This window comes from Pempheris klunzingeri, chromosome 1, assembly GCF_042242105.1.
Source record: "Pempheris klunzingeri isolate RE-2024b chromosome 1, fPemKlu1.hap1, whole genome shotgun sequence".
Taxonomy (NCBI): domain Eukaryota; kingdom Metazoa; phylum Chordata; class Actinopteri; order Acropomatiformes; family Pempheridae; genus Pempheris; species Pempheris klunzingeri.
The window spans coordinates 11,199,032-11,214,537 of NC_092012.1; the positions used below are offsets into that span (position 1 = coordinate 11,199,032).

General features: G+C 39.9%; 1 protein-coding gene across 4 annotated transcripts; it reads right to left on the bottom strand.

Annotated features, from left to right (window-relative positions):
- Nucleotides 1–3,390: 3,390 nt before the first annotated feature.
- tgfbrap1 (transforming growth factor, beta receptor associated protein 1) lies at nucleotides 3,391–14,813 on the bottom strand. Of its 4 annotated transcripts, none has more exons than XM_070854263.1 (13): nucleotides 14,666–14,813; nucleotides 12,601–13,316; nucleotides 11,612–11,806; nucleotides 11,036–11,190; nucleotides 10,734–10,816; nucleotides 9,858–10,038; nucleotides 9,586–9,746; nucleotides 9,072–9,129; nucleotides 8,830–8,973; nucleotides 7,992–8,135; nucleotides 6,166–6,325; nucleotides 5,433–5,881; nucleotides 3,391–4,693 (listed from the first exon to the last, which is right to left on the bottom strand). In XM_070854263.1, the coding sequence occupies exons 2-13, from the start codon at nucleotides 13,295–13,297 to the stop codon at nucleotides 4,505–4,507; spliced, it is 2,616 nt and encodes an 871-aa protein (XP_070710364.1). In that variant the 5' UTR covers nucleotides 13,298–13,316; nucleotides 14,666–14,813; the 3' UTR covers nucleotides 3,391–4,504. The 4 variants fall into 4 exon arrangements, with proteins under 4 accessions (XP_070710364.1, XP_070710391.1, XP_070710312.1 ...); XM_070854290.1 differs by having other exon boundaries at nucleotides 12,601–13,311; nucleotides 14,570–14,813; XM_070854211.1 differs by having other exon boundaries at nucleotides 14,570–14,813.
- Nucleotides 14,814–15,506: the final 693 nt, after the last annotated feature.

Below are 15,506 nucleotides of genomic sequence, written 5' to 3' on the forward strand. Positions count from 1 at the left end.
TTCAACCAATCGACAATCAGAATAAAACTGTGACATCCCATTGGTCCAACAATAATCCCCAAATTTCATCTTCAGTTATCTACCACTGCCATAGTAGTAGGCCTAGACAGTAGATAAGAAAATAAACTATAACGTGCACATTGCTAATTTAATTTAAAAGCAAGAAGAGATGTGAGATAGTTTGAAAGCGCCAACAGCTGAGAAAATATTAATATGAGATGGCTGTGTCTTTTTGACTGTATTGTGTGATCCAGCAAGAATGATAAAGGCTCCCTATAAAGTTTTAATTGCATGGTTAGGGTCACACTTACTGTTGAAGGTGGAGAATACTATGTATTTGGTCTTTTCTGCAATTAAAACTAGTCTGTGAGTAAGAGTGCTGCTTGAAAAGAATCAAATTCAGACGAGTCAGGGGGTGGGCTGGCGTGGGGCCCATTGCATATAAAATTGTATCATCAGGAAAAAAAAACTGACATTGAAATACTGGCTAGGTGGAATTGATTTATTTATGTATAATGTGAACAGCAGTAGACCAAGGATAGACCCCTGTGGCTTCCCATTTCTGGTGGTAAGATGGCTTGACTGAGTACCATCAGCAACAACAGTCTTCTCCCCATCAGGTATGAGTGTAGCCAGTTAAAATAGCTTCATCTAGACTGTAGCTCATGGAGGAGGATTGTAATGTCAGTGTAAAATGCTTTTGAGAGGTAAATTCAAAAACATCACAAAGTGAATGTTCTATTTAGACATTTTCAACAGAGTACAAATGTCCCCATTTCAGATTAACAATCTTCTTGAATGCACCGTATGCTGACAACACAAACGAAATGGGAAAACATTTGCATCCCCTTGAATGAACAATTTGTATTTATGGTTAGTAAAGTGCTATATTAAAAGCAACGAGTCTCCTTAATGTACCTCATTCCGCTCATTAAAGAAAAAAAGTATTTTCAAGTTGGTTTCTTTCAGGATGTGTGGTTGGCATCTCTTCAATCTCTCTGTGCATGTTTACCCTCAGGGGTAAGCCATGCTAATGAAGTGGTTTTCAGCATGTGGTGAATTGGCCTATTAAAATAAAGGGCTACCTACTCACCTCTACACGGGCAATTGACAAGCACACCCTGTGCCACCTTGCCACCTTGTGGAATGTACAGGTAACTATGCAGGGTTGAGTTGTCCAAAATGATAACGTAACTATATAAAGCAACAAAACTACTTTTTACAGAAAGGAAATACACATAAATATATATGATAAAGATAAACCAGTCAGATGGCAATGATAATTAGGGATCTGTCATAAGACAGCAGCCAAAGGGGGGGGGGGGGGGGGGGGCTCAGCGTCCAGCGTTGACAAAGTGACTTTGATCCACTTTCAAAAGGAAGTTAATTGGTATCCAATGAAATACGAAAGCTAATTAATCAATCCTCTTCACCTCTCTCACAGTTAATTATTTTTTGTTGTGACAAATTAATTTCACTCTCAAAAGCTATTAGAAAAACACAATTGTCTAACAGTTATCATGTCAAACACACATGGGAATTACTTTTAGGTGTGAATTGTGAAATTGAGACTTCATGAGTTGATATACAGTTTCATGTTTATTAAAATGGGACGGATTTACAGTTTGTACACCCCATCCACATTGGCATTGATTTAGAAAGCAACAAACAAGTACAAATGCAGTATATACATACCAGTATACAGTACATATATTTATAAAATACAATAGCGTTATTTTTCACACAACTGTACTGTATTTTTAAAATTATTTGATGTCATGGTTAGGAGGCTTTTTAAGCAAGCTACACTTAAAAGGTTCAGACAGAAAGATGCTGTGCATTAGCTGTGAATTTCTGTCATGGAAAGTGAGTCAAGTCTACCATATCTACAATAATCAGAACTCCATGTTAGAAAAATAGTTCCCTACAGAAATGGGTTGCAATTACAGAAGGCTAGCATCAACAGCACAGGCACCAGAGAAACAAGCAAACCCCACAAAAGTGATGTGTTAAAGAAGGTTGGACAATGACCGAGGAGACACGCTTCTCTGTTCTTTTGGTTTTTGCTTGTGCCGTGTTACTCAGAAGCTCGACACACTGAAAAAGATGTAGTCCATGGAGGTTTGATTGTACAAATACAGACAGATTTTACTAGCTTGGATGAATATCTGTTATAGAGTTTGAAGTGATTCAAGGATAAGGATGTACTACTGTCAAAATTGCTTTTTTTTTTTCTTTTTTTTTTAATATAACTTTAAATCTGGCTGGGCATCCTGAATGACAGTCGGACAGTGTTCGAAAGGAAAAAGGAAACATGGCGGTACAGATTGATATAACTTTATAAAGAGTGTATTCTGTGTACAGCAGCTTTACATGACCATGTTTAGTTTTTTGCGCATGTTTTTTGTGCATGAAATATGTCCCTAATTTTGACTGTTCACACAATGCAGCCACACAAACACATAATACACCTGCAGTTAGTTATATCTGTCTGGGAGAAATATTGAAGAAGGTGAAAGCTGCATTTTTGTCATCCGACACAAAGATGTTTGGAGAGCACACGTAGAGGGTGAAGCAGTGTTCTGCGGTGATACGCCTGCAAAGAATCTTTGAACTAAATCATGATAAAATATCATGATGACAAGTAATGTATCAAGCCACACACTGCTCTTGGGCCATCAAAGCTGTGGATGCTGCAAGTTTTATCACAATTTCCAAACATCAAAAAAGGGAGCTATGTGCGGTACAACATCATGCATTATGGGATTATTCTTTGATTATTTTTTAAGAATGAGCAAAAAAAGTCATCCTCAATCATGTCCATAACCGAGCTCTCTGAAGGTTTCATGCTAATGCTGCACACAAGGTGTCACAGTATGTCTGATGCAACAGTATGACCAGCCAGTTCGTAATTTCTCATCATTCCTAAGAAATAGCGTATTTCCAATGACATTTCCTTTTAACCAAGTTATATGTTAATGGATTGCGGTGTGATGCTGACAACATGGGAGAAAAAGAAATGGATAAATGAAAATAATTACAACAGATTCGGAGGGTTTGTTCCAAAAAGCCTTTCCCATCTTATTTAGAAAATATATTCAGGGCATTCAGATGAACAATGGTAAAGTGCACCAAAAAGTAACCTGTGGTTCAGCCCATTTGTTTGTAAAATTTTATACATTACTGCCATCTTGTGGGCAAATACTTTTTCCAGCCTGAGCAAAAACTCAGTCACTCAGACTCAGTGAAACAAACTCAGACACTACGTATTTTGTGCCACAACACGTATGCTGTCAATGATAACTGGATAACTGCAACATAACAATAACGGAGAGAAATTACAATTATCTCACTGCATTCTTCCAACATTCTTATTAAAACTGAATAGGTTTGTTCATGTTTGGAACAAATTACCTCCTTGAGCCCTCCTAAAGAAAAAAAATCTGTGACCCTGTAAGTATTAAAGTTTGTTTGGCATTGATAGAAGCAGGATGAAAATGAAGCATATCTATTAAGTGTATGTACTGACGTAGGCGGGCAGTGACGATATCTCGATTTATTTCATTTGTTACTCAAGGCCAGACAAAAATTCATGAAGCTTTTTTCACATGATACTCTACGTATCTGCCAGTTTTTGAAGATAAATCTGATTTGACCTTTATGCAGTTACACATATGATGATTAGTAGAGCAGAGTAAGATTTCATTTAGTGTTTCACACTGATGTTGCTACACAGATAAACTGAGACAAGGTCTGTAACCTTGATCGTGGGACATGGACGTGGATCAAGCAGTTGTCATCAACTGAAATACTGTGAATTCAACATCCAGTGCCCTCGTGACTGTGGGGAAAATAAAGCAGCAGTGAGCTCAGATCTCAGGGTAAGAGAGAGACTGTTTCAATCAGCACTGATGAGTCTTTGTAGTATTTCACATTAAAACCCAACGCTGCACTGTGCAAGTTAGGACAATATTAATACAACAGTCATATGAAGTGATTAGACTAGAGCCTTGAGAGTGGTAATATGATGCATGCTTCAGAAATATTTGCAACAGGTTTCAAATATTGTGTGTTATGTGAATCAAGCAGTTTCTCAAATTCTGGTTTAAAAATGTTCAAGCAAAGACAATTACCGGGACAGCACTGAACCCACAGGTAAGCCCAGGAGCTCATCTTTAATTAATCATATCTTTAAGTGGATTAAAGGGCCGGGTGACTTAGCAGTTTTTTTTGTTTGTTTTTTTACTTCTATGAAAATTTGCAGTTTGAAAGTGTGGAATAGCTGCTGCACAGGAATAAATAGATGAAATCATCTGTTTCTCTGTTGCACTCTCACATACATACACACTTGCACAGCTTCCTTTGTGTTTCTCTTCAACTCCATAGCAGGTTCTACTGTGGAAATGAGTGTTCTGTGCTTATTGTCATCCCTACAGTCCTCAGCCATCCCAAAAATCAGCATGTTCGGCCTTGGTTTGCACGTGGAGCTTTGAGGGGGCAAGTCTCACGTGTGGTTACTGCTATTAGTTAACTGTCTCTTTGTGGGAGAGTCTCTTACTCTCTGGGCGACACAGTGAGTGTGGACAGGCACTCCACCCGGCAGACACACCACGTCAGGCTCACTGAAGGTGTTGTGGCACAGGTGGCATCCCTTCTTCTCAGACACAAAGATTGGTTTCTTCCGCTCTTTCAGCTGTGGACAAAATACATGAAAGTTAGAGCAGTAAAGAGAACAAAGATAATTCTACAGATGTTGAAATTCCATGTAAAATGGAAAAATCAATTACATGGACAAGACAATATGCTAACCCCTCAGCATGTGTTAAGAGAAACATTTGTTACTCTTCTCTTCTTAAAGTTAATGAACAGGTAGACCTGTTAGTCCTCTCAAATGTATTTTGTCCTCAGAGCCACAGGCCCAACAACATCAACTGTAGACAGAAGAAGACATATTACCTTAAAAAGGATAATATATAGTCCCTTCCTACTTTGAATGTCTTTTTGAGAAACCTGGTTATAAAATAGAATAATTCAAATAAAAAGATCCATGACAATGTAATTAAATTATCATCAATTCTCACTAAACAGCATATTCAGTGGAGTGACTAAACATAAACATAATTCTTGTCATTTTGGCACTATAGCCAAACATACAGTAAACAGTGGTTGTGCTTGCAGATATGAATACCATAGAAGACGGGGCTATTGGCCTTGGTAGAGGTCTGCACTCTCTGACTACCCCCCTTTGTAAAACAAATGCTGTCTTGTGTTTTAAATAACTAAATAACTTTGTCACAATACAAAAAAGGTCAAATCTAATAAATGATGGTGTTGTACCCAAGCCTGTAAAACAACACATTAAAGAAACACAGCACTAATACAGAAGTATTTACTACTTTGCAGGTTTTTGTATTGTGTTGTACTTTTCTCACCCTGTCATGCAGCAGTTGAAGGTTTTCCGAGTGGGATAGCCCCAGAGCGATCTGGGAGGTGCGGCAGGCGTGCATACTGGCCCTGATAGCCCGACCCAGGAAGGGCCGCAGCAGCTGCAGTGACCAGCCCTCGGGGAGCATGCGCAGAACGCGCACTGCATCGAAAACCTCGCCGTGTCGATTTAGGAGGTCCACTGCCGCCATCTCCAGTTGTCCACTGCCACCTCCTCCTGCCTGGTTCCCGTCTAGATACACTCCCAAGAGCAGATGAAACAGCTGCTGTCGATAAGCAGAATCCTGACTAGACGAGGCCCATATACAGAAGGCCTCAGCAGACGGGAAGTCTCTGAGCTTGTGCACCAATATGTGCAGTGCCTTGTCATGCTCCTCCAGTTTTCCATGTAGTGTTGCACGCTCTAGCAGCAGTTGTTCACAGTTCTCCATTTTACCTAAATAGGGCGAAAGGACATGAAACATTACGTGTAACGGTCAAAAAGTCTTTAGAATCCCACCTATTAAGGATTTTCCAGTGACCTATACGCCAAGAGCAGCACTAAGTCTGTATGGCATTTATGGTGCTACAATCTGTCATACAACATGTGTTAAGCCTAAGATGACACAGTTCTCAATTATCAATCAATTAATATTTATCAAGCTAAATGTCATTTGAACTAAATAACACTATTAAAATCTTCAAGGAGTTGATTAAAATGCTGCAAAACTTGTGTCTCACCTAAAAGAAACTGTACACGGTATAGGTTGGACTCCCTGAGCAGGCCTTGGAGCCGGTCTCTAGCTCTGCTGAGCTGCTCTTCATTGATTGGTGACTCTGATAGCAACGACAAGACCCTCTCCAGGTACAACACAGCCAGGTGTGTGTGGAACTTCTCTTTCTGCATCCAAAAACATGGAAGAAAACCATCCAAATTCAATAAACTTCCCATTAGAAAGGTGCTTGGATAAAAAAGGCTATGTTTCCATTGATCTCAAACTGCAATAATTACATACGAACTAGATTCAGTACCCTGTAGTGAATAAGACATTTTTCAGCATTTTTCGAATTACCGAAATCTGATGGGTGCTTAAAATGACACCACAAAAGAGCATAAAAAGAAAGACAGTGACTATGTTAACATGCACACTTATTTTCCACGAGGATTCAGAATACGACAATATTCCAAATATGATATTATGTAAACAGTATATCCCATTTGGATATTCCAAAATAAGCTTTATTCCGAATGTAGCATTTTCCAGGAGAATTCTTTAAGCATGTTTACAGCACATCAGAGGAATATGCTTCTCAGTTGACATAAGGCATCCTGTTTGCAGTCTGCTCTGTATGTGTTGTAAACAACTGGCTGACAGTTTCCAAGGCTGGGGTAGCAACGAAAGAAAATCCCACATTTCTGGTCAAATGGAGAAACACACCTACTTTTGGATATCAACAGTTTTTTTGTTTTTTTTTATATATGTGCAACATTGATTTTTTTCAGGAATGTGGTTGAAGGAATGAAACAGAGTAAGTCCGCCAACAGTGGAAAACTGGATAAAATTCTATTTTGATGCAAAGTATAAACACCCATGCAGCTCCAGCTGTTCCACTTTACTCCAATCAGAGTATGCATGGCTGCATGTAAATGTAAATGTTAATGGAATATTTCATTTTCATCAGCCATGTAAACAGCTTAGTAAGAAGATTGTCTTTTTTGGAATACGGGGAAAAAGCTGAATATTTTGTGCATGTAAACATAGTTAACATTGAGATTAGATACCAAAAGGAAACTGTTATTTTAACCTTATGTAGACGGCACGTCGTTGGTCCCACCTTCAAAACAACCACTGACGTGCCTATGAGAAACACCCTTAATCCTCAATTATTACAGTGGAGCAACAGCTCAGACTGTGGTCGTACAGGGCAGCTTCATAATGTTACTTTGTATAACGGTATGTGTTTTGAACGACACACCCCTGAAAAGGAGCACTGCTGTAAGTGAAATCATCTTGGTTATTTTTGCACTTTAAAAAAAAATTATGGAAAATATTCATCAAACCATTTCCTCAAAGTGCTTGTACTCTTACTAAAGGACTCCAAGGAGGAGCCACACAGAGAACGAGGGTGTACGTGTATCCTTCAAAGCCAACGCAATTCACCAAGCTCACAGGTCAGGATTGTAGAAGGAAGTAAAGGGAAAGTACTGACTAGCCACTGTGTCTCATGTGATGAGCTTTATATTTAGAATGTGGTTAATAGTGAGACTGTTGCAGTTGATGTAAATGTAGCCATGATAATGGTCAACTTCTGAGAAATCGCAGTACTTTGGAGAACTGATGCTGCAGGGAAATTTGTTTAACGATGCATGCTCGCGTGCTAGAAGGTTTATGGTTGGATAATCTACAGCACGGCCTCTCTGGGGTGAGTACAGATTGCCTTAAGATATTTAAACACTGACGCCACTTGTTGAGACTGAGACCTGAAGCCTTCCAGTTCCCTCTCACCACTAAACCACTCTGTCACACTTGTCATTACCATCTGATAATTTTATCCTTTTATTGTACCTGAGTCCGTGTCTCCAGCACCAGGTGTTCCAAGTAGAGAAGCAGTGCCCGGCTGTGCTTTCCCAGGTAAGTGATGACATCATCAGGGTTAAATTCGGGCTGATCTTTACTGACAGGCCTCTTAGTAAAGATGTGGACACCTATCTATGAACAAAAAAAAAGGAAGAAAAGGTTAAATGATGCAGATAATCCAGCATGAGGGAGATGTTATGCAGATATTCTACAAGCCACAGTGTAACAACAAAAGATTCTGTACTGAAAAAAGTCAGTCAAGCTTTTCAAGCCACACATGAACAGAGTTGTATGTCATATAAATAGCTCTGTAGAGCTCTATAAGAACTCAGTACCTTCTTTTTACTTCATGAGGAACTGAAAGAAAGCACTGTGATAGTGAAAGTGATGGATCACATCTCTCCAGCCATCCTGACTGTCTAGTCAGGTTAAATGTGCTGTGTTAAAATCACCCAGTGTTCAATGTGGACTGTAGATATGCATCATTGGTTTTTACCTTTGTAAAATAATTAGAATGATGCTCCGCGATATGTGCATTTTTTCATTCTTTGATTTTTATGGTGCTCTTTATCGAATTGCTAATGATAACAAGCCCCCTTGGTTACCTCCGGCCTATTTGCAGATTGTTTTTCCTGCTATTATTAATTATAGGAGAATGCTCATTGAATAAAAATAAACTTTGATGAAATAAAAGGAAAAAAATAACTAGTTTACTAACCTACTAAACCTATTTCAAAGTCTACTTTAGACCAAGTTGACCTGCACTAATAATTTTTGACTGACAGCCCAGGTTACATTGAGGTGATTTCAGGTCCTAGTAACCTACAGCGGGATCCTTCCGCAGTGCCCAGTCTGCGTACTTCCATACAAGGTCTAGATTGGAGCAGGAGTAGAGAAAGTCCACAATGTACTCAAACAGGTCAGATCTTGTGGGGTCTTGGAGATCGCCATCTACCACACGAATCCACAGCTGTCAGAAAAATAAAAAGGGAATACGGTAAATCTAAGGGAAAAATTAAAATCATTCACTAAACATTATGTTGATAGGCTAATTCTAGGCGAACGTACCTGAAGTGCAGCTGAGTCCTGACCATTATAATGATAGAGAAGTCCAAGTGCAAAATATCTAAAAGGGAGAGAGAGAGAAAAAGACTGAATGAAACAAAGCCTCTCCCTCAAGACTCTATTTTTGTACAAAGTAATTAAGTTGGCTTGACTAAACTGGACACAGTACTGAAGCTTTACCAGGATGGTAATTACAAGCAAGACGCAAGAAAATGTATTTACCCAAAAAAGCCCAATCTCAGTCTGTCCCTCAAGGAATTTGCAAGAATGACCGCAAATAATTAATGATAATTATAGCAATTCCCGGTGTGCACAAGACTGTTAATTTTTCTGCTTATTACCACAGTTTTAAGCATGACATCACATGATCAAACAGACGACCAATTTAGCCTAATCACTCTTTAAGCAGATACAACACACACTCATTAAAAGGTGATATTGAATAAGACCCGATGCAAATTAAATTAACTTATTCTAAAAGAAGCAATTTGAAATCCAAAAATGACAGTATACGCACTTGTGATATTTCTCCAGCCATGGCACGCTGTCTGCTAGCAGGCAGGCGTTGTCTGAAGCTAGCAGGTCTAGAAGGCTCTCGTGATCCTGCTCAGCATACAGCTTTAACAGTGCGGTGTCCACGTCCTCTCTACACCCATTGGCAACCTCTGTGCTTCGTACCTGAGGGTCAAGATGGAGAAAAACATCATGTAATACCTGCTAAAGTGTTGCAAAACCTTGTGACCCGCTGCATTAATTCTGTGTAAGTAAATCAGTTTTTACTCAACTTACCTCTCCCAAATAACTGATGAGGAATTTCTTGCATCGCAGCACTTTCTCCTGGTCACCCTGTGCCAGGTGGTTGAGATCTGCAAACTCGTGAAGAGGAGGGTGGCAGCGTGTGAATGAAGAGGAAGCTGGCAGCAGCAGTGGGTAGAGAGATATCAGCTCTCGCACGTCCAGCTGCCCTTTCCTGCAAATATAAAGGCACGGTCACAAAACACTGCTTAAAGGAGCAGTCACTGAAAGCACACAGCACCTTAATGCTGACAGTCATACAACATGTCATTGAATTTTTTTTTTCAGTTTGTATTTGTATGGTAGAAAAATACACACATTTTAAAATTCCTGAAAAGATTCCAGACTCGCAGAGGCATCTATAGAATTATATTATATTGTTAAGTAATTACAAAGATTGAGATCCAACAAGAGGTGACCTTAAGTGCAGTTAGTGCAAAAACTTTTGGGACTACTTATGAGGTGACAACCTTGATAAAGTAAACAAAATTGGTTGTTCAGTGAAATTGGGGAAAGTTTATGTGTTCTGCAAAAGGTTTTTGCCCTGGAACATGAGCTTAGGTCATAATGAATCAGCAGGCTGTGAAAAGACAGATAGACAGGAAATGGATGACCGGATAGGTTACATGTGCAGTGCTTTAAATACAGCTACTGGTGTGAGAGGGCCAAAAGCAGCCAGCAATCATTGTTAAATGAAAAAATATGCAATATTAATTTCTAGAAATTATTTCTAAATGAGGTAATGTAAGGCTTTTCAAGGAAAACCTTGGGCCTGAATGGTACTTGCTAGACTGAAGCGACAGACAGTTTAATCCCACAACAAAACACAGGCAGTTTAACAAACGCTGGGAAATTCTCCAAGACTCTTACCTGAAGTGTTCTTTTGCTTCTAGAAACTGAAGTTGGCCAAACTGTATGAAACCTGCCTGCTGGAGGATTCTTTTGTGCAAAATCTGTACATGCAGGGAGAAACACTGTGTAAGGCAATTGTGTTTTTTAGTTTAGAGAAGTATTCTCAATTCAGCCCAGATTAATAGTTTAGATTAAAGATGTCATTCCAGGCAAAGTTATCATATTATTATTATTGAGCATTAGAGATACCATTATCACTGCATGGCCCATGAATCACACACATAACATCAATAGAGCGCAAACAACACACAGTTTGTTACCTGGAACTTGTCTTTGGGAATATTTCTCTGTGCTCCCTCTGTGAGGATGAGCGCCTCCTCCACTCTGTGACTGGCCAGCAGGTCCTGGATCTGTCTCTCCAGCGGCAGGGGTACCAGGACATACACTGCCTTAGTGGATGCCAAGATGACCTTTCCTAAAAAACACACAACACTCACAGGTCAGAACTTCAACACTCTCAAAAAGCCACAAATATGAATGGTGATATTACAAGTGGCTTGTTTAAAAAACAACCAGCCATTCCCTGCATAATTTTGATCCCCTGTCTTACATAATTCCATTCAAAACGTATTTAGCTCTGAATAGAGACAGGTTCATGTTTACCCAATATTTCCAATGCTCACGGGCAGAGCAGAGGTTTCAGTTCAGAGCTCAGGGTTCAATTTTTTTTTCAAACCATCCAACAATCATCAGAATGCAATGCTAAATCGTTGGGAGTATTGTTTAAAACGCAGGTATATGAACAAGTCATAAACAGTAACATGGTTGATGTCAGGTGGGTTGATCAGGCAACATAGGTTTAAAAATCCTTAAAATACAGTAATATGTGAGGTTACCTTCAAAGTCTTGCAGAATGTGTCCATCCCTGAATGAAAGGGTCTGTTTTAGTTGCTGGTCCAACATGCTGTGAATGGTGATGAAGCTCTCGTCCAAAGCCACCACGTACGGAAAGCACACCGCGGCACCAATCACGCTCTCTGACCAGTTGACTGGAGCCCGCTGAGATACCCCTTCTGCATTAGCAAACATTCCTGGAAGGGATGTGGAGAGATAGTTTTAAAGATAAACAGGGATATGTTTGTCTTAAGTAAAGAAACTCCCAGTAAAAAAAGCAAATGCACACTGGCTGTCAAAGCCTGTTCTGAGAAGTCATAGACTACATGACAAACACCATAGATTCATCTCAAAAAGAAAAAACAATGCATCAAAGAGTAATAAAAAAATGAATACATGAGAAACTCTTAAATATTGGTACACAATCAAATTAAAAATAAACCAATGTTTTTTTCAGGGTTTCAGCAGTGCTCACCAAATTAAATTCAAGACTTTGTAAAACCTTTATAATACCTCATATAATGCAATTTAATACCTTTTTCACAGTTGTACATATCAATGAATGATGGAAATTAACTAGGGACAAAGCTTACAATGATTTATTAATTACATGATTTCCAGCTGTATTTAACAATATCTTTTAGTAATATATTGTAATTAATTACTCAGCATGACCTGGACCCAAAGAAATCGTAGGAAATTAATGAATTATAGAACATTCCATTATACTATTCAAAATGCTATTATTGTTATTTTTATTACATGTCTGCTAAAACTGACACTTGCCCATTATGAGTCAATGAGCTTTCTAGCTAGTGTAGCTAGCATTAGCAGCACTTGTAGCTTATACATTACATCTAACTAATGTTACCACATGACAGGAAAGATAATCAAGACCTTTTTAAGTTAAGTGTAAGACTTTTAAATACTCTTTAATGCCTTTTTAAGACTTTTACAGACCCACGGATATCCTGTTTTTGTCCTGACTTACCCAGACCACCAGGTGCTGCTAAGAGGAACTCTTCCCTGCCAATCCTCTTCACAATGGGCCTCCTCTCCTCACTGTTGTAAGGGAAGAGGTCTTGGGAGGCACCTGTTTTGTAGTTCAGAATCATGTACTGCGTAGCGAGGGCCAGGCACAAGAAGTAACCGTCGAGACTGACGGCACAGGGCTGCTCGGGAGTGGTCACCTCTTTGACCAGCTGCACTCTGTCCTCATACACCATGTAAATCTGGACTGTCCGCCGCTTAGAGGAGAGCACACCCATTTCCACACAGAATGGATCACCGTTCACCGGGTTCTCATTAATGCAGAACGCTGTCACACCTCTGATCTTCGCCCCACCTCCTGCCGCCGAGGGAACAGTCTCTAGTGTCACCATATCGACAAGGAACACTATCCCATCGCAAAGCACTATCAGACGCTCCAAAGCGGAGGCGGCACGCAGCTCAGCAACTGGTTTTTTGAGACCTAGATATTTGTGCAGCAGCTTCTGAGCCGAGTAACTCAGTTTCCCTTTGGAGGAGGTGACCTCGTCCAGCAGGAAGTGGTGGATGAAGCAGTCATTGGTACCCATGTACAAGTGCTTTCCACAGCACTCTATGCACTCGATGTTGATCCGAGCCTTGTCGCCCATGAGGAGATCTCGCTCCACAGCAGGGACTAGCTCAAAAGCCTTCACACTCATCTCAGCCAAGGCATCTACACTAGATGAGAGAAAACAGGAAGGCATCAACAAAACTGCATACGAATTAAGATAATCAATATGTCAGTGCGCTGCAAAACATTTTCTTGTGATACATTATTCATTCACTACTAACTACTTGTTGATAGGATATACTGGGGCATAGGCGTGTCCCTCATTCACAACAAACTATTCTGCTTGTCGGCAGGGAGACTTTTGCTCATTTCTGGGAAATTGTTACACATTTCTCACAATGTTCTGACATGTTATAGCTTAAACGATTAATCGACCACTTAATACAAATGAAAAGACTCATTAGCAGCCGCTTATTTATGTCCTGGCCGTTCAACGATATTTTAGTTGAAACTTCTCCTGAAAATGTCTGCCAGAGGTCACAGCCTGTAAAAGTAGATTACAGTTCATGACTACATATCAGGCGTATGAGTGAGCTGAAGGTTTTCTAAGGACTTAACATCAACATATGCAAGTGAGATATACTTAATAAGTGTGAATCTTGTACTTCCTGACACATATGGATATATATACTGTGTTTTGTTCTTTCTTGCCACTGTATGTAATGCGGGTCCCGTACGCCCACATATGCACTGGGCACTTTGGAGTGTAAGACAATAGAATATAACTCATATTTATAGTTTATCTCACGTGTTCATACAGGTAATGGATTATATTTTAAATACTGGTGTGTCTGTTTCTTCAGCAATGTCTGTCCTGTTGTGGTCACTTAACACTAGCTCCTTCCCTATCATCGTGTAACTCACAAACATACCAAAACCCCCTCTGTAATGCCTTGAGGACAAAGTTAGTCTTCTTTCCTAATCATTATTCACGTTAAGTTAAGTTTAGCTAAAGGTTGACTAATTTTCACTTACATGGGCATCGTCCAACACACTAATGGTGACAGCTGACGGAGTTGACGCTAGCTAGCTAGCTAGCTTGTCGACTACATAGAGGCTAAAGGCAGTAACAATACAAAGTTCAATAATTCAAACTGACTGTGTGGAAGTGTCATATTTAGATTACAGGCTATCGTAGATTAAAATTGGGAAGAAGTCGTGGCTGGTGTTTAATTGATTAGGTAGCTTCTGGGCCAGCTAGCCATGCTAACGTTAGCTTAAAAGAGACTGCTCCCCAGTGATGCCAATGCTAGGAAGCTAATTAACGCTAAGCTAAAGAAAGGCTCATTTATAGCGTGTTTAAGGAAGCTGTACTGTTACGTTACATTAATCACAGGATGTCTGTCCGAAGAAAAAGCACCTAGTTTCCAACTGGCTTCCCCTCCCTTGAGGTGATGCTCCGCGTACCGACTCCCTCCCTAGTTTCTCCTGGAGCTGTCGGCGTTAGCAGGCATACCTCCCGCCGCAGACAGCACAGGACGGCAGGCCGGACCACCACCACCAACAAGCGCGCCTTGCTACTCCAAAAACAGCAGCCACGAAATGTATTTCCAGTCAAACGTTGACACGTCCATGGTGCTCGGGTCGGCACCGCACCGACAAGTGGGAAAATATAGCTTGAACAGCGGCGTTAGGTCCTCCTTGCCCAGAAATAAACGCCGCCCATCTGCGCTGAGCTCCTGCTCTCTGGCTGCAGGTGACACTGGGGTGCGTTCAAGACCCACTCAGCAAGGAGGAAAGTGGTTGCAAACGATTTCTCAACATATCTCAAACTGACCTGCTACAGTAGCTATGTATCAATCGTGTCAAGTTTTATCATCTTCATATTGCACATGTGTTTACAGTGAATCATAACTGTAAAATTGTCAGAGTTAACTTTTCTTTTATGACATATTTAAACACTATGCACGTCTTGTTGCTTTCATACAGAATTCAGCTGTTAAAGTTCAAATGATCAAGTGGTGCATTTAATCGGCCACTGTGATTAAAAACAAAAATCATACTGCTTTTATAATAAACTGCATAATTTTCACACATATTCATCAATCCTTACATGGAAACTAATGTTTAGTTTATTTTCAGCAGTGGTGAATTTTTTTTTTTACTTAAGTAGTAATACCACAGTGTGAAAATACTCCTCTCCAGGTAAAAGGAAAAAGGAAAAAGGAAAAAGCGTTTTCACAATAGTTCCTGTTGACATTTGAATAGATTTTTTTCACAGCAGACAGATATCACAGCAGGAAAAGTACAAGGGTATTGAGTAACATGAATGATGGCTGCATTCCACTAAAGATATA